Source organism: Uloborus diversus, chromosome 1, assembly GCF_026930045.1.
Source record: "Uloborus diversus isolate 005 chromosome 1, Udiv.v.3.1, whole genome shotgun sequence".
Taxonomy (NCBI): Eukaryota; Metazoa; Arthropoda; class Arachnida; order Araneae; family Uloboridae; genus Uloborus; species Uloborus diversus.
In genome coordinates, this window is record NC_072731.1 from 117,689,807 (window position 1) to 117,716,684 (window position 26,878).

Here is a 26,878-nt window from a genome sequence, read left to right on the forward strand (position 1 = left end):
GTTCATAAGAGACCAAAGGTTGAGCATGCCAAAAATGTGTTATGGATAAAAAGTGGGACAATGTAAAATTTTTTAATGAAAAAAAGTTTAATTAAGACGGTCTAGATGGTTTTTGCTGCTTCTGGTATAATCTCTGTAAAAGAAAAAAAGGGTTCTTATAAACTCCTGCTTTTTAAGAAAATAAAATAAGGGCCCTTAAAACTCTTGAATTTTATTATTATCTCCTTACAAACTCCTTATTTCTTTATCCTATATGACCTTAAAGTTTTTCTTCTATCGGCAATCCGATATGAGTGATTACTTCATCGGATGCAATCTCTTTGCATCCGATATGAGAATCGAATTTTTTATATTTTTGATGCTAATTATGCTATTTTGGAGGTCAAATAATGAAATTTCTTTTTTTTTTCGTATAAAAATTACCAAGTTAAACTTTCAAGCCAAATTCTGTGTCCTTTATGAGAGTCTAAAAGTCAAAATCTAAATCGCTGGTTTAATTTAATTTTTGCTTCAATTACGTAGATTTTTGTTAATAATACGTTTATTGTAGAGCTCTAAAATCTAATTCAAAAATAATTTACTCAAATAAATTCTTTTATGTGCCGTTCTTTATATTTTTATCATTTCACTTTAAAAATCTCAATCGCCTTGCATCTGCCACGGGTGTACGGTTTTTTGCATTTATGATGCTTACTGTGCCTTGCGAAGAGGCAAAGAAATTAAGTTCATTTGTATTTTTATTAAAATAATTAAATGGAAACATTTTTAACTAATTTCATGCTCTTTAAGAGTGTCGAATGTTAGTTAAGTACGGAATTGCTGGCTGAAATTAATTTTCGTTTCAACTTTTTAAAGTGTTTTAATACATACACAACATCTGTAGCTGACAGGGTTTGTAATTTTTTTTATTTAAAAAAAATCGGACTTTTTTAAGTTTAAATCTTTTTTTTTTTATTTTAAAAATTTGTAAACATTAATTACTTAACATGAATAAACATAACATGTTTAATACAATAGATAAGAGAGCAACTTAATAGTTAAATAGTAGTACCACTATTTCTTAGAATTATAATTTTCATACTTTTTAGAAGAAAGACTCTTAAAATTAGTCAGTTTTTTTATATTGATCAGCGTAAAGTCACACAAAAGTTTTGAAAGGTCTGCAAAATTTCGAAGATTAAAATAATTTGAACAATTTTTTCAAAAGGATTCCTTATGCTTTAATTGAATTTTCTGTCTTTCAATCTCATATGAGTAACTTTATGTTTCTATGCCAAAATCAAACACATGCTTCGCTGAAAATTGTTTGTTGTGTTTGAAATAAGTCCTTTTATATCCTGTAAATATTTCAATTACTTTATTATTTTGATAGTTGGAAGTTATTTTGACCTCTACTACTTTCAGTTATTATTGTTCTTATTTTAGCAATTATTTTATATTTTAAAGTCTTTTTTTTTCGTTAGGAAATGGTTTTTGTTTTTGAGAAAATACTAATCTTCAATAAATATCACTTATTTTTTTATCAATTATGAAAATAAAACATATTTCAATGGTAATCCCCCCCCCCCCCCCATAATTTGAATTTGATTCAGAGATGGCTAACGTCTAAGAAGCAGAAATGCATATTTTACTATAAATTTAGTATGTTTGTTTATTCAATATATTGTATGAAAGAAAAAATAAATAATATTAGAGTTGTACAAATTTTTCTGAAATACGTTTTAAAAAATGCATCTTTAAACAAGAAACTTGTCCTTAAAAAGTAAAATGAACTCCTGTAAAACTCCTTAAAAACTCCTTATTTTTAATTTTCAAAGTAGAGTATGAACCCTGAAAAAACACATTTCGAAGCTAACATTTAGAGGCAGCTCAGTAATCTTCTGAGGAAGCTTCCCAACAAACGGAAACAATATCAATATTTTTTAGTGCACGGCAGAATGAATTCTGAGAGTAATGTTGATGTACTGAACAATATTTTTAAAAACAAAAGAACACCCTTAATTATGGGTTTAAACAATTTGTTCCAGCAGGATAATGCCTAATTATGTGTTTCTCAAACCTCAAAATGATTTATTTGCCCTTGTTTTATGAAATTATTGTACTGGCTGGACAATCTAAGTTTAATGGAAACTTTGTGAGGCATTCCAGCACCCAAAGTGTGATAAAATGGTATTCAATTTGAAACAAACAAGAACTCATTTTCTCCATTTAGAAAGTCAGGATAAAAATTTCCAAGAACGTTCTTCAGCTTCCATGACATCAAGACTGATGAAAGTAACTGAATAAAAAGGGGAATATTATTGATTATTCGGGGAGGGGCATTGGCGTAAACTAGGAGGGGCATAGGGGGGCAAGTGCCCCCCTACTTTTTTTGAGCTATGGGCAAAGTATTATTTTGCCCCCCCCCCTAGTTCTTAAGCAAAGGATTTTTTAAAATCGTTTGCCAAATGATCTATATATTATTTTCAAATGATAATAAAATGTAATTCGCATATTATCAATGCAATTGTCATGAATTATATGCAAAAGATGTATCCTTGTCTTCAACTACCAATTAGTAATTTCAACCTATAATTAATCTGTTTTTAAACTGCACCAAGGAGACGCAACTGACGCCCAGAAAAGGTCCGTGTACCTGATCGCCTAATCCCGAAATGATGATAAACATCTCCCCCCCTCACAATACATATTGGCATGTAATCCTAGTTTACTAAATTCAGGTAGTAAACTAGGATTACATGACCAAAAAAATGAGTGTTTTCGGGGAAAAGGGGAAATGTTGCTGCAAAATTCCGAAGTTTTTCTTAAAGCGAAATTTACTTTTAATCCTTTAATTAGAGCTCACATGAATGAGCAACCAACCATGTAATGGACGGGTCAAAATAGAACAGTGGTACAACCAGAAAGGAAGCTTAAAGCCCGAGCCCCATAGAATGTTTGAGTTGAATGTTTTTTAAAAATATTTTTATTATTGATGAGAAGACATCTTTCGAAAACAAAGTAATTTTTAGAAATTAATAGTAATGTTACGGGAAAATCTTACTTTCTTTTAAAAATAAATCTTTGAATAAAAAATATTCAAAAGTAACAGCCAATCACCCCCGCCACCACTCTTTCCGTCCTATTTTTTCTCTCTTTTTTTTCCTAGTTCGTCTAAAAATAAGAAAGTTATCAAAATACTGCTCCTCCAAAGAGCCTCCTCCCCCCTCCCCCCTCCCACACACTAGGAGCATTATGGAGCATTTGACATTTCATTTTCAGGTTTCAATTTCGCGAATTTTCCAGGGGAAAGCCCCCAATTACCGAACAACATTGAAAATCGCTTAAAATTACGTTTTTGGAGTTTTAATTTCGAAAAATTACTGGCCCTAATATTACAAAATATGGTCTTACAACCGCGTTTTAAGATTTGAATTTCAGAAAGTATTCGGGCTAGGGTTCCTGTGTCGCCATCCTCCAATACCATAAGCAGTTTGGTTTTTTAAACTATACTTTAAAAAAAATTTTAAGTGAAATAGTCCCTGATTATAAAACATTGCTTTAGTTTTTAGCACCATAATTTAAAACATTTTAACAGAGAAGAGCTTCAGAACCTCCTGCCCGTAAAATCTTCAACGTTTGTCAAAAATTACGTTTTTAAACTTCAATGTCGAAAGCAGGGGGAGGAGGAATTGATTTCAACCTAAAAAAAAAAGTCGATCGGGGACAGTCCTTGAGCTCCATCCGTCACCCTAACGTCGATAAAATATGGCCTATAATCGCGTTTTTAAAGCTTTAAGTTCTAGAAATTCCGCTGAGACCCCCTGTACCTTTTGTCACCCTAACATCAACGAAGAAAGTCAAATAAATTGCGTTTTTGAAGCTAAAAGTTTCAAACATTTTCCGGGGGAGAACCCCCGGACCCTCCTTTCCTATAAGTTCTAAATGTTTCTTTTCTTTTTCGATGTGCCCCTCCTCCCCTCCCTATTTTTTTTTCTGGTTACGTCACCGAAGTAGAATATTACTTTGGTTCAGGGCATAGATCACTAATAGCAAGGTGCTGTACAGATTCTTCATTCTTGGGATCCTGGAAAACAACTTCGGAAAGAAAGAAAAATCATTTCCAAAGTACGGAATTCCTTGAACTTTCCAATTAGTCCATGGAATTATTCCAGAATTAAAACCAACGCAACTTAGAAAACGATATCCGTACTTTGGGATTGCAAAACTGTTTGGCGCCAGTGATCATGTAAACTATAAATACAACAACAAAGGAGTATCAGCATATTTTTTGGGAAAGAGTGATGCTTCTCCGGATGTATGTGCGCATTACTCTCTGTAGCTCTATTCTGTTTAAACTGAATAACGTACACTCTGGATTAATGACTTTCTCAGAGGCAGGAGATTCTCTGTTAAGTTCAATGGTGTGCTCTCTGAGTCACGTAGACTGTGGGCTGGAGTACCTCAGGGTTCAGTTCTCAGTCCTCTTCTTTTTCTTACATATATGAACACCATTCACCCTCACATTCATCCAGACACGAAAATCGCATGCTACGCAGACGATGTCGCTCTATGGCATACTCACGCAGACATTGCAGCATCAGAGGAGGCTCTGAACAAATCTCTGAGGGGCATTGCTGCATGGGCAAAAGAGCTCAAGTTGACCATAAATGCTGACAAGACAAACTTTTGCATTTTCTCTACTGACAGACGACATAGAGGCACTTTTAATGCAAATATCAAAATTGAAGACTCCAACATCGAAAGGATTTTCTTCCCTACCTATCTCGGAGTAACCTTAGACCCTGAGCTTCGCTTTTCAAAGCACATTGAACAAACTTCCAACAAAGCGCTTGGAAAATTAAACATACTTAGAAAACTCTGCGGAACTACATGGGGATCAAGACCTAAAACCCTAAAAAGTGCTTATTGCTCTATTATTACACCAGTACTTGAATATGCTGCCCCAATCTGGTGTCCGGCATCCGCCACTTCCAAACTTAAATTAGATTCAATACAACACCGAGCATCAAAAATTATTATTGGCGCAGTCTCTTCCACTAATAACGAAAAAGCTGAACAGGAATGTGGTCTGCCTCCTCTGGAGTGTAGGCGCAATCTTACCACCATTAAGTTCACCAACAAACTACATTGCTACAATAAAGACCATATCTCCACCAGAGTGTTCAACGAATGGAAAGACAGGAAAAGGCTTAAAAGATCATCAACGCTCCAACTTGATGGAGACATCAGGAGCCAAATAAAGTTAGAGCATTCCACCTTGAACTTTTTGCAAGAGCCTCTATTTCCCAGAAAGCCACCAAAGGAAACAAAGATTAATTTGAACCTCCTACAGCCATGCTCGAAAAAAGAAGACCCACAAACACTCAGACAAAAAGGCCTTGAGACGATTGAAAAGTTCTCCCAGGGTAACTTTGTGACTGTCTATACGGACGGCTCATCTGACACATCCCTCAACAAAGGAGGTGCTGGCATTCTCTTCCTCCTTCCAAATGGAGATAAATATACACATAAAATCAACACAGGCATAATTGCTTCTAACTTCACCAGCGAACTTCTTGCGATTAAGGAGGCACTCACCTTTTACATGACCAATCAAGAGATCTCAGTCCCAACTGATGGATTGGCAATCTTCTCTGACTCAAAAGCGGCCTTAGAAGCAATCAAAAACGGAGCAACCAACATCACCTCTGCCATAAATGCCCTACTCGAAGACTTGCACGGCAATGGAAAATCCTGCATGCTGCAATGGATACCGGCACACGTGAATATTGAAGGGAATGAGTGTGCGGATTCCCTAGCAAAAGAAGGCAGAAACATTGGCAAACCTTGCACCACCATCACGCTAGCAGACTCAAATGCTGTCGCAAAACATAGACTTCTGCCACATAATTTTAAGAAGCCCCTCATCACCGACTTTGATTGCCCCAGAATCCTAACATCTACAATTGCAAGATTAAGAACAAACCACTATAAAGGGATGAAAATTCTTCCCGACAAAACGAGAACTTATATCCCCTGCAAGAACTGCACCGATGCCCAACTGACTCCGGATCACATTCTTGAGTGCCCGGCCCTTATCCCACATGTTCTGCAGCTGGGTATGGTGCCACTGGCTTCAGAACTTCGAAAGGTCCTCTACAGCACAGATGCGTTGCAGCTAGCGGGCGCGGTCTTGAAGACACACGGAGCCATTTAATTGTCCATGGACACGACAAAAAAAAAAAAAAAAAAAAAAAAAAAAACGTACACTGCGTTAAAAGTTATGATTTCTTAAATTCATTAATTTTTTGAAAAAGTAAATTTTTTTTAGAATTTTAGTTGGATGGCAAAATATGAATCAAATAAATTTCCCTTGAAAAAAAAGTTTGCCCCCCTACTTTACGTTGCCAAGTTACGCCTCTGGGGAGGGGGGGGGGGGGTTCAGGGGAAAACCCTAGTTGTCCTTATTAATTTTGTCCAGTTTTAACAATGATTTTTTTTATTAATCACAGTAAAACCTTAATATTTTGTATTTTCAAATATTCTGCATTCCACAATGATTTCTAGCATAAAAATGCATTTTGTGTATGAATTTCACTGAATTATTTAAGAGTTTTTTTTTTTTTTTTACTGTACAATTATCTGTGTGTCCTTATAATTCTGACCACCACTGTATCACATGGTAAATGCAGTGCTGTGATTCAGGGAGAATGTGGGGGAACATTATCCGTTAAAATATTTGGTTTTCTGTTGTAAAAAATGCTGATTTCCTGCAAATTGGTTTCAAACCTCCTTTTCTTTTGGTGAATCCCCCAAATCTCTTGGTGAGTCCCCTTAACATTTTTTTCCAACTTCAGCTCTGAGTAAATGTATGTCATGTTGTGGCTTATCATATTTTTTTTTATATAGAAACTTCCACAAAAGACTGCAACAGCTAAATGCTATTAGAATAATACAAAGAAACTGTGCAGCCTACTTGAAACTCAGAAATTGGGCTTGGTGGAGATTATATACAAAGGTATTTAGTTCTGTGCTGCATTTCAAATAATTAACTTAGCTGCATATACTGATAAATTCTGTTTAAATTTCAGTTATTTGACCTTTTATCATCTTAAGTTCATTGCACTTTTAAGTACTCTTTAATTTTGTATTGTCTTAAATTTTTCCATTTCTTTTAAAATGAACATCGATAGTCGTAGCTAGCATGATATTTCTTGTATTAAATTAAGTTTTATATTAAGTCAAATTAATTTTAGGAAATGAAATACAGTCAAACCTCGTTATCACCAGGGCTGCGGAGTCGGAAGGAAAATGGCTGACTCCGACTCCTGGATTTTGAAATGCCCAACTCCAACTCCGACTCTGGATTAAAAAAAAAATTTTTTTAATTGTATTTTTTCAACTCCCTCTCTCCCTTCAGGGGAAGAGGGAAAACCTCTAAACAGAGATTAAAATATTAATTCCTTTTTATGAAAATTTCGCATTTTGTTTTTTATTGTAAACCCAAGACGCTTACAACGTTACAAATTCAATTTAAAGATCAAATTTTCCAATAGTTACGAGTTAAAAAGTGAGATGACTTAAAAATCCCTTTTAAAAAATTTGAAAAGGATTATCTGAAATTTGCCCTCCTTTAAAGTTTAACAAATAGATATCAATCAAATCGTGTGGTTTCAATTTTTGAAAGCTGTAACTTGAGAGAAAAAAGCTTTTTTTCTAAATCCAAGTTCTTGAGAGGGGGTGGTTTGCTCCAGATGACACCCATCTGGTAAATGACACCCAAAGCTAATTTCAGAGTTTATAAAAAATATAAATACTTTAATAGGGAAGTTGCAAGCTATTAAATGTTCATATTTTGGCTATTGGATATTGTTAATTGACCCTCAAAACTGAAAAATTCACCATCGCCGAATTTGAAAACACCGTGGTTGATTTTTGATGAATTTTTAAAAATCCACGCGTGAAAGTGCGCTCTTCTGAAACGTCACGAGCCTGCGTCACAGGGCGCGAATGGGCAGCCTTCCGCCGAAGATCCTTTGTTTGCGCTAGGGACATTTTGTGTGCGCTGATATTTTTATTTTTTAGAAATTCAATAATCCTTTTGAACACACTATGGAAACCGGATTCGTTAAAGCACAATCTAAATAATCTTCCTCATGTAACATCAATGATGATATTCGAATATTTCCGAAAGGATGAGAGGTTTAATGTTCCAGAAATGCGAGGAGATAAGCCTTTTACGTTTCGTCTTCGAAGTCGAATGCGTGACCTTCGGCTTCTCCCCTATCGGAAGAGCGCATGACGTCACTTGCTATGCCATTTGACGTCGCAAGCGCTTGAACTTTAAAAATTAATTTAAAAAAAACTACTTATTGTATCGCAAAAATTTTTTCATCTATGATGTTCATACATGTTACTCTATCATATAAAAATGAAATTGAAAAATCGAAAACTTCCCTATTCTGAAAAATTTCGCTAATATATTTTAAATTATATTTAATCAATAAAATTTCAACGGAAATAGGGCACATATACATCAGGAGCTAAATTCACACAAAATATGGCGGTATATGAATTTGTACGAATAGCTGTTACTATACCTATATTTCTTCTTCGCTAAATTGTTAATTTAAATTTTATTAGCAGGTTTAGAATTAACCTTAATATGAAGATTTTAAGATTAACTGCAATTATTGAGTGTTGTAATCAAGAAATCATACTTCTTAGTGAGAACCAAGCTTATAGAAATAGCCTTAATAAAGAAAAAAAAATTAGACTTATTCATCGAATCTTTTGTATTCGTACTTTCGCGCCGGAACTTCTTGAATTGCCGATCACCCTTAAACGTTTCAACCTTAGCTACTGGCCTCGACTTACTAATTTGTTACGTTTCTTTTACTATTTTGTAACTGAGATCGAACAAAACACTATATTTCTATTTTTATTTGAAAGTGATTACTTGAAAATGTTAGGCAACAAAACCGTTTGCTGACAGTTGCTATTAGTTAAGTTAAAAAGCAAGCAAACTAGGGGACGGCTACAGAAAGTTCGATAAGCACTCAAGCTAGCTGATTGCCATAATGGCAATTATTTTCTCATTATTATCTTTTTATACATGTAATCGAACCAATTGGTAGTCAGTTTCTAAAAAATGCAATCAGAGTCAGTGAAAAGGAAAGAAAAAAAGAAGCCCGGAGTCGGCATGTTTTCTAATGACTCCGACTCCAACTCCTTTACCCCAAAATCAGTCCGACTCCGACTCCACAACCCTGGTTATCGCGGCAACCAGATTTCACGAAACTCATGATGTCACGGCTATTTTTTAAAATTTTGAACTTATGTCATATGATCTTAATTTTAAATGATTCTACATTTTAGATCAGTGGTGGAACTTTGGTTACCACAACACTTTAAACTGCTCAGACAGAATTAAAAAAAATTTATGATTGAAATATTTTCAGTAAAATGTTGAAAAAACATATTGTAAAATCTGGAAAAGTTAGCTGTGGAATTTCGGACAAGCAATAGCAGATTTTAATCTTTGAGATGAGGGCCAATAGAGAAGAACTCAGATGAATTTTAAAATTGGACTAGAGCAGTAGCAGGAGTAATGAAATACCATTACTATCTTCAGTTGTGGTTGGTCATTACAAGCTTCTCCCATGAGAAAATAATAAGGTCCCCTCATCAGATTGACAAGGAACCCAAAGTATTGAAGTATAGAAAAGAATTCAAAAGCATTTTTCCACTTTCAATAGGGTGGGGATTAGCTGTCGGAAAATGCTATTGTGTGATCAAAAGTCAAGAGTCCTTTCATTGGATTCTTTCTTGCTAATAATGACAAGAATCCCTTTTTTTTTCACTTAAAAATCAACTTTGTGAAAAGTAGGATTGATAAAAATGTTATTTAAAAATTAAGCAAAACCCTTGTTAGAAAGTAGTTAGGATTAAATTTAAAAAAGGAATGAAGCATTTTTTGATTTTAGCTTTGTCCACCAATAATTCAAAGCTCTGTTAGTCAAATCTAATTAAAAGCATTGAATTATTAATTAAACTTTTTAATCTAATTTTACTATAAACTAATGCTTAATTATGAATTTTTAAACGATTTTGGTGAAGTCGTTGCTTTGGCTATGGTGACAGTAGACAGTCCAAAATACAACGTAATAAAGAAGTTTTCATGTAAGTGAGCAAATTTGTCAATTGTTTTGAATGGTCATATAATTTTACCCCAGACTGTAGTTTCAAGGGTTAATTTCTCAAATTTTCATCAGTGTCTATATATTTGAAAGAATTTGCATTAAACAGTTGTAATGTTTTTATTGATAGAGAAGTTTTATTCTCATCTTGTTTAATAGGTAAAACCACTTCTTCAAGTTACTAAACAAGAAGAAAAGCTTAGTGCCAAGGAAGATGAGTTGAGACAAGTAAAGGAAAAAATGGAGAAAGCAGAAGGTGAAGTTTCAGAACTGGAAAAAAAATTGCAACAGGTATGGTCTCACTTGTCAGTATCTTTTTTGAATTCAAACCTGATTTAAATTTGAAGGCTTTGCACATATCAAGGCCTGGTCCCGCAATCGAACAAGGCGTTTTCCTGTAGAAAAGTTATCGAGAGACTGATGAAAAAATCCTTTTACTGGTTAGCAAAGAAAAAGATTAGATGTGGTTGGAATTTACATTTGGTTTGTTGTTATTTTTCTTGAAGTATTTATTATCTTCATTCTGTTAGTATCTGAAAACACCATTAATTCCTGAATTAGAATCATCTAGCTAAAACTTCACTTAATAAAAGCACTTATTCTTATTGTTTTAACTTGTTGTATTGTGGAAAAAAAAAGAAAGAAAAATGAAAGTTCATACCCTAGGCTTAAGACATAAGATTAGAACTACAAGGAATGATATCCTACTAGAAATGAATTATACACTAAGTTGAAATTTTGTTATAAGTTTTATTTGTGAAATAGCTATAATATTCTGCTCTTTTCCATACATTTTTTTCATCATCTTTATGTTTGATTTACTCTTCTGACTTAACTGCTATGTTGTAAACTTTCTTCTATTTTCTTATGAGTGTTCAATATTTAAACTCTTAATAACTACTCCCTGTTCAAATGATTGGCCGCAAAAACCTAATCAACACCAGTTCCCATCGATGGTCATCTATCTTCCAATTTATGTGTGAAAACTTGCATCAATTTTAAGACATAGAAATCAAGTTTAGCAAATAAAATGCTTAATGCTCTTTAATTATTTGATGTAATTTTAAATAGTGCATTTTTATCAAATAGATGATTTTTCTCTTTAACCAGATTTTTGCTAAGCTGGAACGCCCCTGTTCCCATTTGAGACGGTTTATTGGGAGTCGACTGTAATTTAATGTGTAAATTTGTAACCACACTTTAGTCCTGGATTAGTTGAATCTGCTTTCCATATATATTCTTGTGTTTTTATTAATCTGTAAAATAGTTTCTTAATAACCAGTGTAGTTTACATTTGTGCTAATTCTAAAGCAGTTAATAAAATTTGAATAAAAAAAATTAGGGAAGAAATATAGACGGTAGAAAGTTATTCGCTCACAGCTGCATACCATCTGTTCTCCTTTCAAGTTTTTATTTTTAATTTTATTAGCTGCTTTAGAATTTACATAAATATTTGAGAGAGCAACAGCAATTTTCGAGTGTTATAAACAGAAATCTTTTTTATTTTCTACTTTTTAATGCGAACCAAGCTAACATAAATAATCTAGATTCATTTCGTTTTTAAACATTTTATTCATGTAATGCTATGCAGTTTTTCTTTTGAATTAAAATAAAATTACCTTTAGAAGGGTCCGATGGGACTAATGCTGCTTTGCAGACTGTTCTTCGTTTTCTTCAGACGACGTTAATTTTCTCTTTTTAGAGCAATCCTTTTCGTCATTTTCATTTTTTTCTTTGGGTTTAAAAAAGCTTGTTATCGGTTTTGCTCGCTTCATTATGCAGCAACTTTCACTTAGAATGTACTATTCTAAACAGACTGTACGTTTCCAAAAGAATATGCAGTTAATACTGGCTGAAAAATCAATGTGATTGCAGTAGATCCTCTGGTTAGCAAAGGCAGTTTTGACTATGACCTATGACACACACAAGACCAGACCAACAAAAACCTCTATCGTCTCGAATTCCGGTTATGCTATCATTTTCGGATTCAAAGCCCAGTGATCTTTAAAGCAGCAAACAAAAACATTTTCATCAACTCAGAAACAGAGGAATTGTCTTCAAGAGCTGAGGAGCCAGTGGAAAAAAGGGAGAAATGCGTTGCACGAATAAGCTTTCGAGGAAGTTTTACAGGGCTCGGAGTTGTCCTAAAATTCCTAATATTCCTAAAATTTTTATAAATGTCCTAAAATGTCCTAAAATTTACATTTTTGTCCTAATTTTCCTAAAATGTTATCAATTCTTTATCATTTTGATATTTCCAGCTGTCAAGCTGTGAATTTTTGCTTTTTGTTAAGCATCCGAACTTTCCCCGTCTTTTACGATCATCGAGCATTCCACGCGCGAATTCGTTCTCTCCTTTCTCTGATCGGGGCCAATGGGTAAAACCGATGACGTCATCAGGAATCCGCCTCCGCTTTGTATGACGTAGGGAAAAGGAAAGAGATAAACCAATCAAGTGCTGAGAGAAACTCCACGCGTTCGCAAACAGCTACCGATTGACTGCGGTTAACTGGTGACTAGCCGCTGACGTCATGTGATTAACCAACCGTGGTCGACCGGCAATATGCGAACGCATCATAGAACTTTTTTCTTGCGCTGTGAAGTAAAGTGAAGTGAGTTGATTTGTTTATTCCTCACGTTTGTTTGGCTGTCTTTTTTTTTGTTTTGCTCACGTGTTGGTGCGATCATTTTGAAAGCGGAATGTTCTTTTTTGAATGATATTTACATAAAAAGAACAAAATGCCTCGTTTGACGAAATTTTCAACAGCTTGGTTGGAAAAAAAGGATAAAAATGGGGATCCCATTAAAAATTGGTGTATCGCTACGAATAACGAGTATGAAGCCAAGTGCGTTCCGTGCAATTATGTAATGAAGGTTGGAAATCAGGGATTTTCTCAAATATTGTCCCACGGGAACAGTGAAAGACACAAAAGAGCGATTCGTGGACTTAAAAATCAATCAGTGTTATCATCATCCTCAACTGCTGGGAATACTTCAGTTCTTCAAGCAAGTAAAGAAGTTTTGCTATTTTCTTTGGCAGATAAAGTTCTTAAAGCAGAAATCTACTTGGTTTTAACTGCAGTGAAGAATAACTATTCGTTTGCATCACTGACTGATTTGTGTCAGTTATATGGTGATATTTTTGGTGATTCCGATGTGGCTAAAGGCATAAAACTATCCGAAAAAAAAGTGAGGTATGTCATAAATTTCGGACTTGCACCTTACCTGAAAGGTGAACTTCTTAAAGATGTAGGAGGATCATATTTTGCTATACATTTTGATGAAAGTACAACAAAACAAGCCAAAAAGCAACTTGATATTTGTCTTTCATATTGGTCTGAAACGCAAGAGAAAGTAGTGTACTCATACTTTGATTCCTACTTTTTGGGGCATGCTGATGCACAAATTCTTCTTAGTAAATTGTTAACTTTCCTTGATGATAATAACTTAGAAATAGCAAAACTTATACAGTTGTCCATGGATGGCCCCAACGTGAACTTATCATTGAGGAAAAAGTTGGATGGATTTTTAAGTGAAAAGTCACTGCCTCCTTTGTTAAACATAGGAACGTGTTACCTCCATGTACTTCATAATTCTTTACGCAAAGGATTAGCGAAGTTAGTAGAGGTTTTCGATATAGATAGATTTGCTATTGATGTTCATCAATGGTTTAAACTATCACCTGCTAAAAAAGAAGATTATCATTACTTACAAGAACAAATGTTAGATGATGTCTTAGCCAACCATGCTTTCATCCGACACGTAGAAACCAGATGGTTGACACTTGGACCTGTTTGCGACAGGTTAATTGAACAATATGAAGTATTAAAAAAGTACTTCTTAAAGGAATGTGTTGGACAAGATATTATTAAGTCGGATAGATATTCACGAATTGCCATGTACCTAAAAAAACCCACCACAATAGTTTATTTGCATTTCATTTCATTTCTTTCATCAATCTACCAACCATACACATTGCTTTTACAGAAAGAAGAACCTATTGTACATGTCATGTATTCAAAATTAAATGAGTTTGTCAGGAGTGTTTTATTGAAGTTTATGAAAACAGCAGTTGTTGGCGATAAAAAAGGTACTCAGATTTGTGCCTTATCTCCAGACAATGCAGAAACCTGGTTAGATGCAAAAAAAAATTATTATCGGTCAAAAGACTACAGATGCGATGAAAATGAATGCAGTGGATAGGTCTTTTTTTTTATGTGTTAGGAGTGTGTACACAGCTATTTCTAATTACTTGTTAAAAAATCTTCCCATTTCAAATTCCTTTTTAAAAGATGTAGAATGTTTGTGCCCTTCAAGCAGAAAAAAGTCAAACTCCAAATTGTCCGTGTGCCGCCTTGTAAATTATTTACCGCAGATATCAGATGTTGGTAACCTGAGTGACCAAGTAGGAGAAGAATGGCTCATTTACATGTGTGATGAGGACATAACAAGTGTAGCTGACAAGTACAATGACAGTTTTGATGTATGCCAATACTGGGGTGAAATTTCCAAAATGAAAGATGGTACTGGAGTTCTAAAATATGCAAATCTCTCAAGAGTTGCTAAAGCTTGCCTCACATTAACTCCTGCAAATGCTCAGCCTGAAAGAGGCTTTTCAGTGAATAATAATATTGTTACTAAAGAAAGATCGTCGCTTTCAGAGTTGAGCATCAATTCTCTTAGAATGTGTAAAGATGTAATCCGGCAACACAAGAGCATCTCGGATATTAAAATTACAAAAGGAATGATGACATCAGTGCGAAGATCTCATTCAGAATATTCGGCTTATTTGGAGCAGGAAAAAGCAAAAGCAAAAAAACACAAAGCAGATGCCGAAGCAAACGAAACTGCAAAAAAGTTAAAACTTTCAAATTCAGTTGAGTTACAAAAATTACAAAGTGAAGAAAAAAAAAATATTAAGTGATCAGAGTGCTGCCCAAAAATTGCTCAATGAAGCAACAACAAAATTAACAAAAGCTATAAATGATAGCGATATGTCTGACATTAAGGTTGCTCAGATGATGCTATCTACTGCGAACTCTTCAATGCAGATAGTCAATGAAAAGCTTGCTGACTGTCGCAATAAGCAGAAAGTATTGAAGATATGAGATATATTATTTGATTTGTATTAAGTAGTGTTTGGTTAGATAAAGAAGAGAAGTTTTATTGTTTTTCGAAATAATTTTTATGATTTGTTTTTTGGGTATTTTTCCGTTAGCCAGGCGCAAGCGAAAATCCCCGAAATCGAATACATCTAACACGAGTTGTAGGTAAATTGGCGGATTTCTACATCAATTTGGCAAATAATTACTTAGTGTTGGGTGTAATCGTTTGGCGATTTTCGCTTTCGCCCGGCTAACGGAAAAGTAGTTTTTTTGTGAAAGAGATATGTTCAGATTTGGATGCAGTGTGAGTAAACATTATTAATTAGTTTTGTGTAACTAATGACAGGTATTTGAATAAAAATGTTTATCATATTTCTCATGTCTAATTTTAAAAAATCCATCTTCATTCAATATAACTTTATCTAATTCATTTAAATTTTATGTGAAAATGTAAAATATTAAGTTGGTTTTAAACTCCTGTATTTCTTTAAGTCGTAAAGAAATATATTTTCAAAAGGTATACTTGCCTAAATGTACAGGAGAGGACAAAATTGCAAAAATCCCATATTTGCATCTTATCAACTTTTACAAAACATATAAAAAAATAGGAACCTGATACTGCAGGAGTCAAAAACAGTAAATACTATTTTTATTTTGACTAATAGTTGGTACGTAGGGCTATGAAGCCCATATCACATGTCCTAAAAAATGTCCTAAAATTTTAAAAAAGTGATGTCCTAAAATTTTTAAATTTCCACTCCTACCCCTGAGTTTAACAAAAGGACAGTCGTTTCGCGCACTTTCTTGGAAGAAGAGTAAAGGGGTTAAATTCAGAGGTTTGATTTGTAAGATGAACTTTTCAAGTTCATGTTTAAACCTCATTCAAGTTAAAAGCCTTTCGCTCTGTTATCTGGATTAGTACTGTTCTTTCGTTGCTCTCTTTCTTAAAATTGTGATTCTTAAGAAAAACAAAATGATAGGAGTGAAAAGAAAGTATAAGATTTTTTCAAGTGATGAAAAAGGAAAATCGTAGAATATTGGCCAAGTTAGATTTGCAGCAATTGCTAACCTCAAGAGGATAAATAATGAATCCAAAAAAAAAAAAAAAAAAAAAAAAAATCAGGGATAAAAAACCCACTAAAAGATATCCTTAAAGTTCTTTTACTGTCAAAATGATTCCTTAAACTCGCAATAAAGAACTTAATAATGTAATTGTCTAAATATTTGATATTTTTTATTTGTTTTCTTGACTTTCCGGTACTGGGGAAATGATATTAATAATACTTACCTATTTTTTATGTGAGGGGACTCTCCATATTTTGACGCCGCACTAATTAAATACAGTCCCAAAACTTTCGTTCTTTTCCTGCATGCGTAGTAAGAGAAATGTAAACAAACCGCACAGTGTTTGATTGACGGTTCAGTTAAAAATCACAGTGAAAAAAAAAATCTTGTCCATCAATGTAACGGTTTCAACAAAATTAAGTGTTGCCAAAAATTTTTTTTTTGGAGTTTTCTTAGTGAATTTCATCGAACTTGCAACCAAGAATATGTAAATTGTGTGGAACGTCATCGAAGCAGTATTTAAGCGGTGGACATCCGTCCATCGATCTGTCTCTCCCTGTCTATTTTTGTGGGAACAAAAAGTTGTTCTTTGAACTGAATGAAGTAAAAGATGTTCAAATGGAAGTAGCAGTAGGCGGAGTACAGAGCCAAATAGAGGGAATTGGTAAAATCATTTTTAATGTTAAAGTAAATGGAAAAATTAATGAGATAACCTTGAATGATGTATTTTATGCTCCTGGTTTAAGACGGAATCTAATGTCTGGTCCTTGCATAGATAAACATGGGTTCAATTTTTCTTGTTCAAATGGTAAATTATCTGTGTTTAAAGGGGGGAGAAAAGCTTTTGATGCATTTTTAAGGGATAATTTGTATTATGTAAAACCTTTTTCATATGTTTTAAAAGAACCCAAGCCTTCAGTATCAAATTGTAAAATTTTTGAAAATTCTAATCAGGTCAATGGGGAAAGATTGAGTCCCTTGAATCTGGAAGTTTGGCATAAGCGGTTTTGTCATAAAAATAATGAAGATATAGTAAAAACAGAAAAACATGTGTATGGACTAGCTATAAAGAATAAGAATGCTCCAAGTTGTGAGCCTTGTAAATTAGCCAAAAACCGCAGGGTTTCTTTCAAACCGGTTCAGGGGATTCAATCTCGTACCCCATTGGGACTAATTCATATGGATTTAATGGGGCCTGTAAACACTCCATCTTTGGGGACTCGAAATATATTTTGTGTTTAATTGATGATTTTTCTCGTAAATCTGTTGTATATTTCCTGAAATCGAAGGACGAAGTGTTTGAATATTTTGTAAGGTTCCAGAAAAGGGCTGAAAGGTTTACTGGGAAAAAAATTAAAGAAGTCCATTCAGATAACGGTAAAGAATTTAAAATGCCCGTTTTGAAAATTACCTTAGGAACCAGGGTATTAACATACAGAGAACAAACACTTTTAGTCCCGAAATGAATGGAATAGCAGAGAGATACCTTAATGAACGGGGTAAGGACCCTCCTCAGGGAATCAAATTTACCAGACTGTTTTTGGGCCGAAGCGGCCTTATGTTTCAATTACGTTTGAAATAGGACTGTTGTAACAGGAAGAGAGAAGACTCCTTTTGAGTTGTATTGTGGCAGAAAGCCATCGGTTAAACATATAAGAATTTTCGGATGTATAGCCTACGTAGGTTGGCCAAAACAGAAATTGAAAAAATTAGACATGAGGGCATATCAAGGGATAATGATCGGTTATGCCATAAACACTAAGGGCTATAGGATTTGGAACCCCGAAACCCGGGAAGTAGAGGAAACAATCAATGTTAGATTTGATGAATCCCGAATTTCGGGGAAAAATAAACAAGAAGTTAGCCGGGAAGGGGGAGACAGTTTTACTTATATAAGACCTTTAAGTGAAATGGATATCGAGGAAAAAGAAATTAAAACTACCCCTACAAAATCTTGGACATCTTGTCGTGAAATTCCATAGGTGAGAAAAGCAGTTCAAAGAAAAAATGATACTCGCTTGGACATTTACTATTTGATTGAAGGCGAGGATGTCAAATTAAGGTCTAAAAATGATGTAAAAAATTACTGCAATTCCCATAATATAGAATTTGATCAAGATGTTTTCGATTTTTCCACCAAAAATAATGTAAAATAATAAAAATCCTGCGTCCATTTTAATTTGAATGTTTTACAAACCATGCGAATGAACTCCCCGTTTTCCGATTTTTAACGAACTTTGCAAGCTCCAGTTCCACATTTTTTTTTCTTTTTGAACTTTTATGTATGTCGCCCGCGGATTTGTGTTTTTTTTTATTAAGTGTTTGAATATTTTTTTCCTGGTAATCACCATACTAAAGTCCTGTCATATCTGGTCTGCTTCGAAATTTAGCATGAAATAAAGAATGTACGGTAACTGATGTGTTTCATTCCTATCATCCACATACATTCAACATGGGGTAAGTCTTACAAATTTTTTTGTTCTTTGGCGTTCAAGGCTGTCGTTGATCTGAGGTTATGTGCGGCTGCGATGCTTCCACTTTCACGGCCAAAATTGTTATCTTTTTGTGTTTCTGAATAATTCTTCAAAATTGAACGCGATGCATCCTGACAATGTTCAGCAATTATAATTCATTTTGTAAGACATTTCCCTTTAAATCTTTAGATAAAATATGGAGATCTAACAACATACACACAAAACTCAAAATACAAATTTTCAATTCAACAGTTAGAGCAGTCCTACTCTATGGCAACATTGATGTCTTTACAACAATAATGCATAATAATGGCAGCAATACATGGAAGCTAACTAGACAGAAGAAAAAGAGCTTGATGCCTTTCAAACTAAAAGCTGAGAAAAATATTAAACATATACTGGCCAAATAAAATATCGAATTCAGACCTGTACAAACGTACAAATTGCAAGCGGATAACCACACTGGGCAATTCCATGTTGTCGGACGTAAAAAATGAAGAAAAATTTCTCAGTTTTAATTCCATTTACCAAATATAAACTGTTCCAAAATGATCAAATTTATTTACAAGATATTTACTACATCCCACTGAATAAAAAATCATGTTAGTTTTTCAAAATAGATCCCTAAAGTATAAATTAAAAAAATTTAAAGAGTTGGTGTCGGACGTAAACACACAAATAGTAAAATTGATGGTTCACTTAAAAATTATTAAAAATCTGAATTGGCTTACATTTTAATTTTAAAAACAGCATAATTCTAAAGTACACTTATGATTGAAGCATATATCACAGTTTTCAAATGATATTATAAGGAATAAAATTATTTAAAAAAATATTTTTAGCTTGGTGTCGGACGTAAATTGTTCATATTGGATGTAAACTATTGCTCTTAAATGTAAATACATAACACTGATTACCGTTATAAATATGTAAATTATAGGTTACATATACTGAAACAAAATTTACCAAGTAAATTCAAAAGTAGGGTTGATTGGGGGAAGTGGGACACTGGGGTAAGTGGGTCACCCCCCAAAAACTGAAATATCCATATGATTTTTATACTTTTTTATATTGATCATGTCATGGTTCATTGTAGTGATCAGTTTTGCATATATTTGGGTTAAGGGGAATTTTTTTTCTAGGTCAGAGAACTTAGTTAAAAAAAAAAATCTGAACAATATTTTTTGGTGCGTTTAAGCAGCATTTTTCAAAGAAGTGTTTCCCGGTTAGCATTAATTTTTTTATGATCATTAAACATTCATGTACAGTTTAGATTAAAGTGCATACTGCAATCAGAATTTTTGAGTAAAATATTATTAAAAACTGTTTTAGAGGAGGGGCCCCCACTTACCCCGTAAAATTTTGCTATAAGACGTCCGCACACTATGGGGTAAGTAGTCCCCCCCCCCTAACAGTGAGGATTTGAAAATCAAAAGCAACTTTGATGAAATATTTGTATTAGTGAAATACAAGATAATTATGATGACTTGAGGAATTGATAGTTCAGCTACAAAAGCTGGTGCTTAGTTATTTGTGAAACTAACATGAAAGAAAACCATCAAGGTTTATATGGGTTGAATGTTGATAATGGTTCTTCCTTAGCCAACTTTACATAGACTCAGTCATTTAGTGTTTCTAATTTCTTTTTACACTTATAGTTTTGGCAAATTTGCCAAAATTGATCCTAATCAACTGTATTACGTTCATCCAACACATCTTTTCTCAAAAGGGGTCCTACTTACCCCTGTCAACCCTAAATGTATATACAATAAATTCACTAAGTTGTTTTTTGTGCATGTTTCACTTTAACTTTGATATTAAAGGCATAAAAAGGAGAAATACAGTTGAAAACATGTTATTTAAAAGAATGTAACAGTGTCGGACATAAAAAATATTCACTTGTTACAAAATGAAAATAGGTTACATCAACGAGATTGAAATTCTTACTTTGTACCCAAAAATATATGTATGTAGCTTTAAAATTATTGGCTCAGCATAATTAACTGCCCATTTTGGTGTCGGACGTAAAACACTTCATCTACCCCAGAGGAATTCTTTTACAGATCAAAATGAATTATATTTTGACACATTTTTGCAACATCACCAGCAACACTCTGTATCTTTAAATGGTTATTCATCTCAATTCATAATATTTGCATGTATTTTTTGGAAAAAACAGAATTTCTTCGAGAGTCTCCAAATATGGTTTGAAAATACTCAAGATGTTGACCTTGGTTTAACCTGCTGTAACTTATTTATATCTGAAGTGATCAAATTTTAGACAGGCATTTCAAAATATACAACTCTTTACCTTTAAAATGACACCTCATTTGTTTACAAATTTTAATTTTGAAAATTTGATCATCTGGTTGACCTTATCATGGAATTGCGCCACTGATAAACTAGTATGTTGTGGCCATCACGAAACTTTCTTCTATATATATATTTTTTTTTTCTGTTCCCTCCCCATGCTTGACAATATCGCAATATTCCCAACAAAAACAAAATTACACATGCAAAAACTAGACGACCATCCCAATGTCTGAATTATTGCAAAAGCAAAACAAAGAGCAAAAATTGGAAGTTATTTTAAAAGCCTTAAATATTTTATTTGTTAACAAACATAAGATGGCAGCAGTTAAAAATTTTAAATCATTCAGATAATATTTCTGATCATTTCCATACAATTAAAATCACGAGAAATACGCAGACGACAATCTATTACAATTTATCTTTCTTATTGTTGCATTAATAAAGCTATTTTTATTCGCAAAAAAAAAAAAAAAAAAAAAAAAAATCAAGACCTCTTGGAGCCATTGGCGTCAAAATTGAACAAAAGCCTGTTTACATATGGATTAACAAATATTCCAAATTTCAACTAGAACGTAGTATTACTTCTTGAGATAGGGCACTCACAATAGAAAAAAAGAACTGGCGATTGCGCTACCTCCTTTTTAGCTGTTGACACCAAAATAAAATCAGCTCTTATACCCACTAAGGGCTACTTGCCGATAAATTTTTCTTTCATTCCGTTCATTATTTCTTGAGATACAGCAGTCACAATTGACGACAAAAAACGTTCAATAGCTCAACCCCTGTTTGAGTTATTTATACCAAAATTGAATCAGCACCTGTTCCTGTTAATGGCAACATATGGACCAAATTTTGTTTGATTCCGCCAGTTACTTCCTGAGGAATAGCAAGCACTCGCAACTCAAAAAACGTCCCATTGCTCCACCCCCATTGGAGGAATTCGCGCCAAAAACCAATGGGCACAAGTTCACATAGCGGCACATATATGTACCAAATTTCGTTCGATTTCATGCGGTAGTTTTTGCTGTAGAGAGGCCACAAAAAACTAACGTGACACACATACACACACACCACACATACACACACATACACACAGACATACATTTTCCAAAAATAGTCGAAATGGACTCAGTACACCTCAAAACATTTGAATCCATCAAAATTCGAAATTCGAAAATTTGTACGAATCCAATACTTTCTTCTATATATTAGAAATAGAAGAAAGTAAAAAGCACAGATGGTCATGGATAGGGCATGTTTTCAGAATGCAGGCAATAGCCCCTACAAGAACTGCTTTCATGTGGACACTTGATGGCAAGAGGAAGCGCGGGCGTCCAAAACTAACCTGGCGTCAGATGGCCATACAAGAAAGAAATGCCTTTGGTTGGCCAAGCTGGGGAAGTGCCAGGGAGGCGGCATTAAACCGGTTGGGATGGAATGCCACGCTAGCAGCCTCATGCGCCACTAGGCGTTAAGAGAATCAAGTCAAGTGTAAGACATTTCTCAGTTGCTAAATAGGAAGAAATGTTTTCCATTCCAAAAATCACAGATTCCATTTTGGCATGTCAAACAATTCAGTTACTAAATTTTTCCAGCTACAGCACTGTATACATAATATAGTATTACCAATAGACCATGTATAACAGGGCTTCTCAAACTGAGTGCCGCAAAGTGTCCATATTATCAATACCTATATATATCTGGAGGGTTTGCCAAATAAGGTGATATAGACCAATTTAGCCATTCTCCCATTTTTTGATGTAGCATAGTAAAAAGTTGACTAAATAAATTCATCTTTATCAGAAATCTTAACTGATGATGAAATGTTATCAACAAGTAATTTTTAATAATCAGGCATGTGTAGCAATTGTTATTACAGAAGAGTGGTGTAAAAACTACCGGTTCTTATTCTGCTGTAAGTTTTGCTTCTACATGGCTCACTGTAGATTGCTAGTAGTGTAAAAAAAAGTTGTTTATTATTCTTGTAGCCTAATTTATGCAATTGACGAATTCATAAAGATAAATGTCACTGTGTACCTTCATTTTTCGTAAAATTTGATAACCTGGAAAAGTAGATTGTTGTCCGTTAAAGCCGTGGTTAACCTTCTTTGCACTCCAATGTCTTTATAATGTGACACCAGAGTAACAGGATGATCATATGATGTTCATGTTGCATATACTATATGCACGAATTGCACGCAGAAGTGACAAAAAAGAAAACAGAAAATAACGAATTGTCAGTTGCTCCGAATAGGACCATTGATGTTTCTCCTTTCCATGGAAGTAAACATGGAATTTTTGATTGTTTTTGAGCTTATCAAATGTGGCTTAATAGATACTGATATTAAAAACTCTTTTGATTTGTTTGATAGTACTTTTGGGCAATTTTGTCTCCAATTCTGTGTGAAGTAATCTTGACCCAGAGTTTTCCTTATTGTGGCATACATACCATATAAGGGCAGATCGCTTTTCTTTGCTGAAACTGCTCAAAAACATGATCAAAACTTAAATTTTCACTTGGTTTTATTTTTTTCCTTTGTTTTTAGGAGTCAACTGATAAATATGCAAATGTCAGATCAATACAATCATAAAGAAACGAGATGTTAGGTTTTGAACCTTAAGGAGACATTATTCATCACACTTACACACTTATCGCAAAAATAAAGGTGGATTATAGAGTGCCATGAGAAAATTCTAATTCTTCAAAGGATGCCGCAACTCAGAAAAATTAGAACCCTAGATGTATAATGAAAAAAGTAACAACAAATGCATCAGTAACTCAGCAGGAGAACCGGATAACTAAATTTTGAAAAAGACTCATCTATTAGGGAACTTCAAAATTATTCCACAGTACTGTTGAGAACAAAAAAGAAAAAAAAACTTTTTTAAATGGGGAAAAAATTACAGAGCAATAATCCTTTTCAAAATCTCTGGATATTGAATGTAAAATATGCAACTTGGAAGTCGTGAAGTAAGTTCAGGGTTCGTACCCTCCTTCAAAACTCCTCTAATACGTTATGAAAATTTTTTGGAGAGCCCTTCAAACTCCTTCATTTTGGTTTTAACTCCTTCAAAACTCTTTCTTTTTTAGTTCAAGACTACATAATCTTCCTCTATAACAGAAACTTAAAATACTTCGATTAACAACTAACTTCGTCACAAAGGCGATTTTAATGTAGTAATTTCCTTCATTTATTATTATTTTTTTTTATTTACAAATTGATCATAGTTAATTCATAAAAGTTGAAGGTGAGAATTTTATTAGAATACTAAGACATTTCATAAGTGAAGTAAAACATGCTTTAAATGGTGCTTGGCTATTTTTTTCAAGATTATTGTTTTTCCCTTCACCACACTCCCAGCAGCAAAAATCAGGTTGTCTAATTGTTATTTAAATATTTAAAAATACATAAGTAAATGTACTACATTAAGTGATTGCATTAAAAAAACAATTGTTTAGTTAATTGCAGTTATGATATTGTAAAAAGGGTCACCCACAAGTGATGTCATGCTTTGAGGAGGCGACGGGCTCATGAAATTGTGACAAGGGAAAGAGAGAGGGTGACAAAAAGTGACATCACACAGTTATTGTAACAATATGTTTGTAAAAAATGTGACATGACAAGAGGAGAAGTTTGGGGTGAAGTGTGACAGTTTGTGACAAAGGGTGCAGATGGTCAAATATATTGAAAAAAGTGTGACATCATTTAATGACACTCCATTAGTACTCCTTCAAAATCTCATTTTACTCCTTCAAAACTCCTTCATTTTATTTCTGAAATTGAGTATGAACCCTGAGTTAAAAATAAAGTCAAATCAATACAGATGGTAGTTTGATAGGGATGTTAAAGAAAACAAAGGAATGGGCAAAAAAGTGTTTAATGGCATTTTTAAAAATAAGTTTGGCGATTGAAAGCGTGAGAAGGATCTTAGCAATTGCGTGGGACAGGAAGTGGGCATTTTGTTAGTAGCCCAAACAAGTTACACAAAACATTACTAATGGATACATTGGAAAAGTGCAAAGGAACTTCAAAGATTAAAGAAAAACGATGAAAAAACCGAAAGTAAAAAGGTTCAAAATGAATTTTTTGTTCAGAACTGATAAAAAGGAAATTTGAGATTCATTGAGCGTTAAAAATTTAAAGATGAATGTAATTTTTTTGAAACATATGAATTTATCACAGGTGCATCAATACAATGTTCCAAACTGTACACCGTAAAAGAGAATAGTCGTTTATTTTTTAAATGAATAATCGGATCCATTCATTTTAAGGATTCATTCTTTTTGATTTGTTCGTTCATGAACGACGCATCTCTACAACAGATATTTATTTTCAATAATTTTATTGACATTAATTAAAACTGAGATTGTACAGACGATAAATTTCCAATTTAAAACTGATTTTCCAGTACTTGAAAATGCTTTTAACTATTTTCCTAGTCAATTTAGGAGCTTGGAGCTTTCAAATCCAATGGTAAAATATCCGTCAAAGGAATTTTTTGGTGGGCTTCAAGTGAGTCTAAAATCGAGACGATCCAATAATAATTTTTGGGGGAAAGACCCATTTTATCCAATTTTTGGGTCTTAAAATTTGAACAGATTGATACTTTCTCAGCGTTCGACCCCCCCCCCCCCCCTTCCCACACACACAACCCTTTCCGATTGCAGAAGTACCTGCCTGCCAAATTTGGTTGAAGTTCAACATAAATTGTGGATTTCTGTAAGGAATGTACACACACATACATATATATTTTCTGCTTTATTTATGTGAGTTAATGTAAAAAAGTTCATGCTTTCAGATAGTTCTAACTAGTCTTTGAGAAACCTCATTTTCTCTTTTGAAAAATCCTTGAATTCTCCTTGGGAAAAAAATCTTTCTGTATGAACCATGATAAATAATTCAAAAGTTATGTACTGTACATGTCTTTTCTTACTTAAATACTACACCAATAAGCATTGTTTCCTGTTAGTACATGATTTTTGAAAGTTATAAGACTTTTTTGAGTATGAGTTTATTTATTTTGTAAGCATTGGGGTTCACTAAGTACATTTTTTGGAGTTTTTTAAATCATAAATTTATTTCAGGAATGCTTTATTCTTTCTAGTTATCTGAAGAAAAAACTACACTTGCTGAGCAGCTACAAGCTGAGACTGAACTTTGTGCAGAAGCTGAAGAATTAAGGTTACGGTTACAAGCGAGGAAGCAAGAACTGGAAGATATTTTACAAGATATGGAAGCAAGGATTGAAGAAGAAGAAGAAAGAAATCAAAACCTAACAGCTGAAAAAAAGAAATTGCAATTGACTATCCAAGATATAGAAGAACAGTAAGTCACAGCTATATGTTTTGTATCTGACATTGGTTGTACCAGTTAATCTAGATATGACCATAAATTTATGCTCTAAGAGCCTGACAGTTATGTAAAGAGATAAGAAGTTTTAAAAAATTGTCTTTAGTAACTAAACATTATTTCGACACTAGTCACATACTGTCAGCCCCACTTAATCACGCAATGGATAAACGAATACGACCCTGATACAAATAAAAACTCCCAGGACCGAATATTTGTCCATAGACGTAATGTTAAAGATCCCCGCTTAATCGAATATTTTTCCCAGATAAATCGAATAACATTGACCAGCTTTCACAAATATTTTTGCTGATTTTTTTAAAAATAAATTAGAAATTAAATTAGAAATAATTTAAGTAAGAAAAATGATTGACGTTAAAAGATAAAGC

At 33.6% G+C, this 26,878-nt stretch overlaps 1 protein-coding gene across 1 annotated transcript in view; it reads left to right on the forward strand.

The window, feature by feature from the left end:
* Positions 1-26,878, forward strand: part of LOC129234547 (myosin heavy chain, non-muscle-like) — a 113,676-nt gene that overhangs the window by 16,726 nt on the left and 70,072 nt on the right. Inside the window, 3 exon segments of the mRNA XM_054868565.1 lie at positions 6,892-7,000; positions 10,341-10,472; positions 26,245-26,465. Of these exon segments, the coding sequence (XP_054724540.1) occupies positions 6,892-7,000; positions 10,341-10,472; positions 26,245-26,465 (462 nt within the window).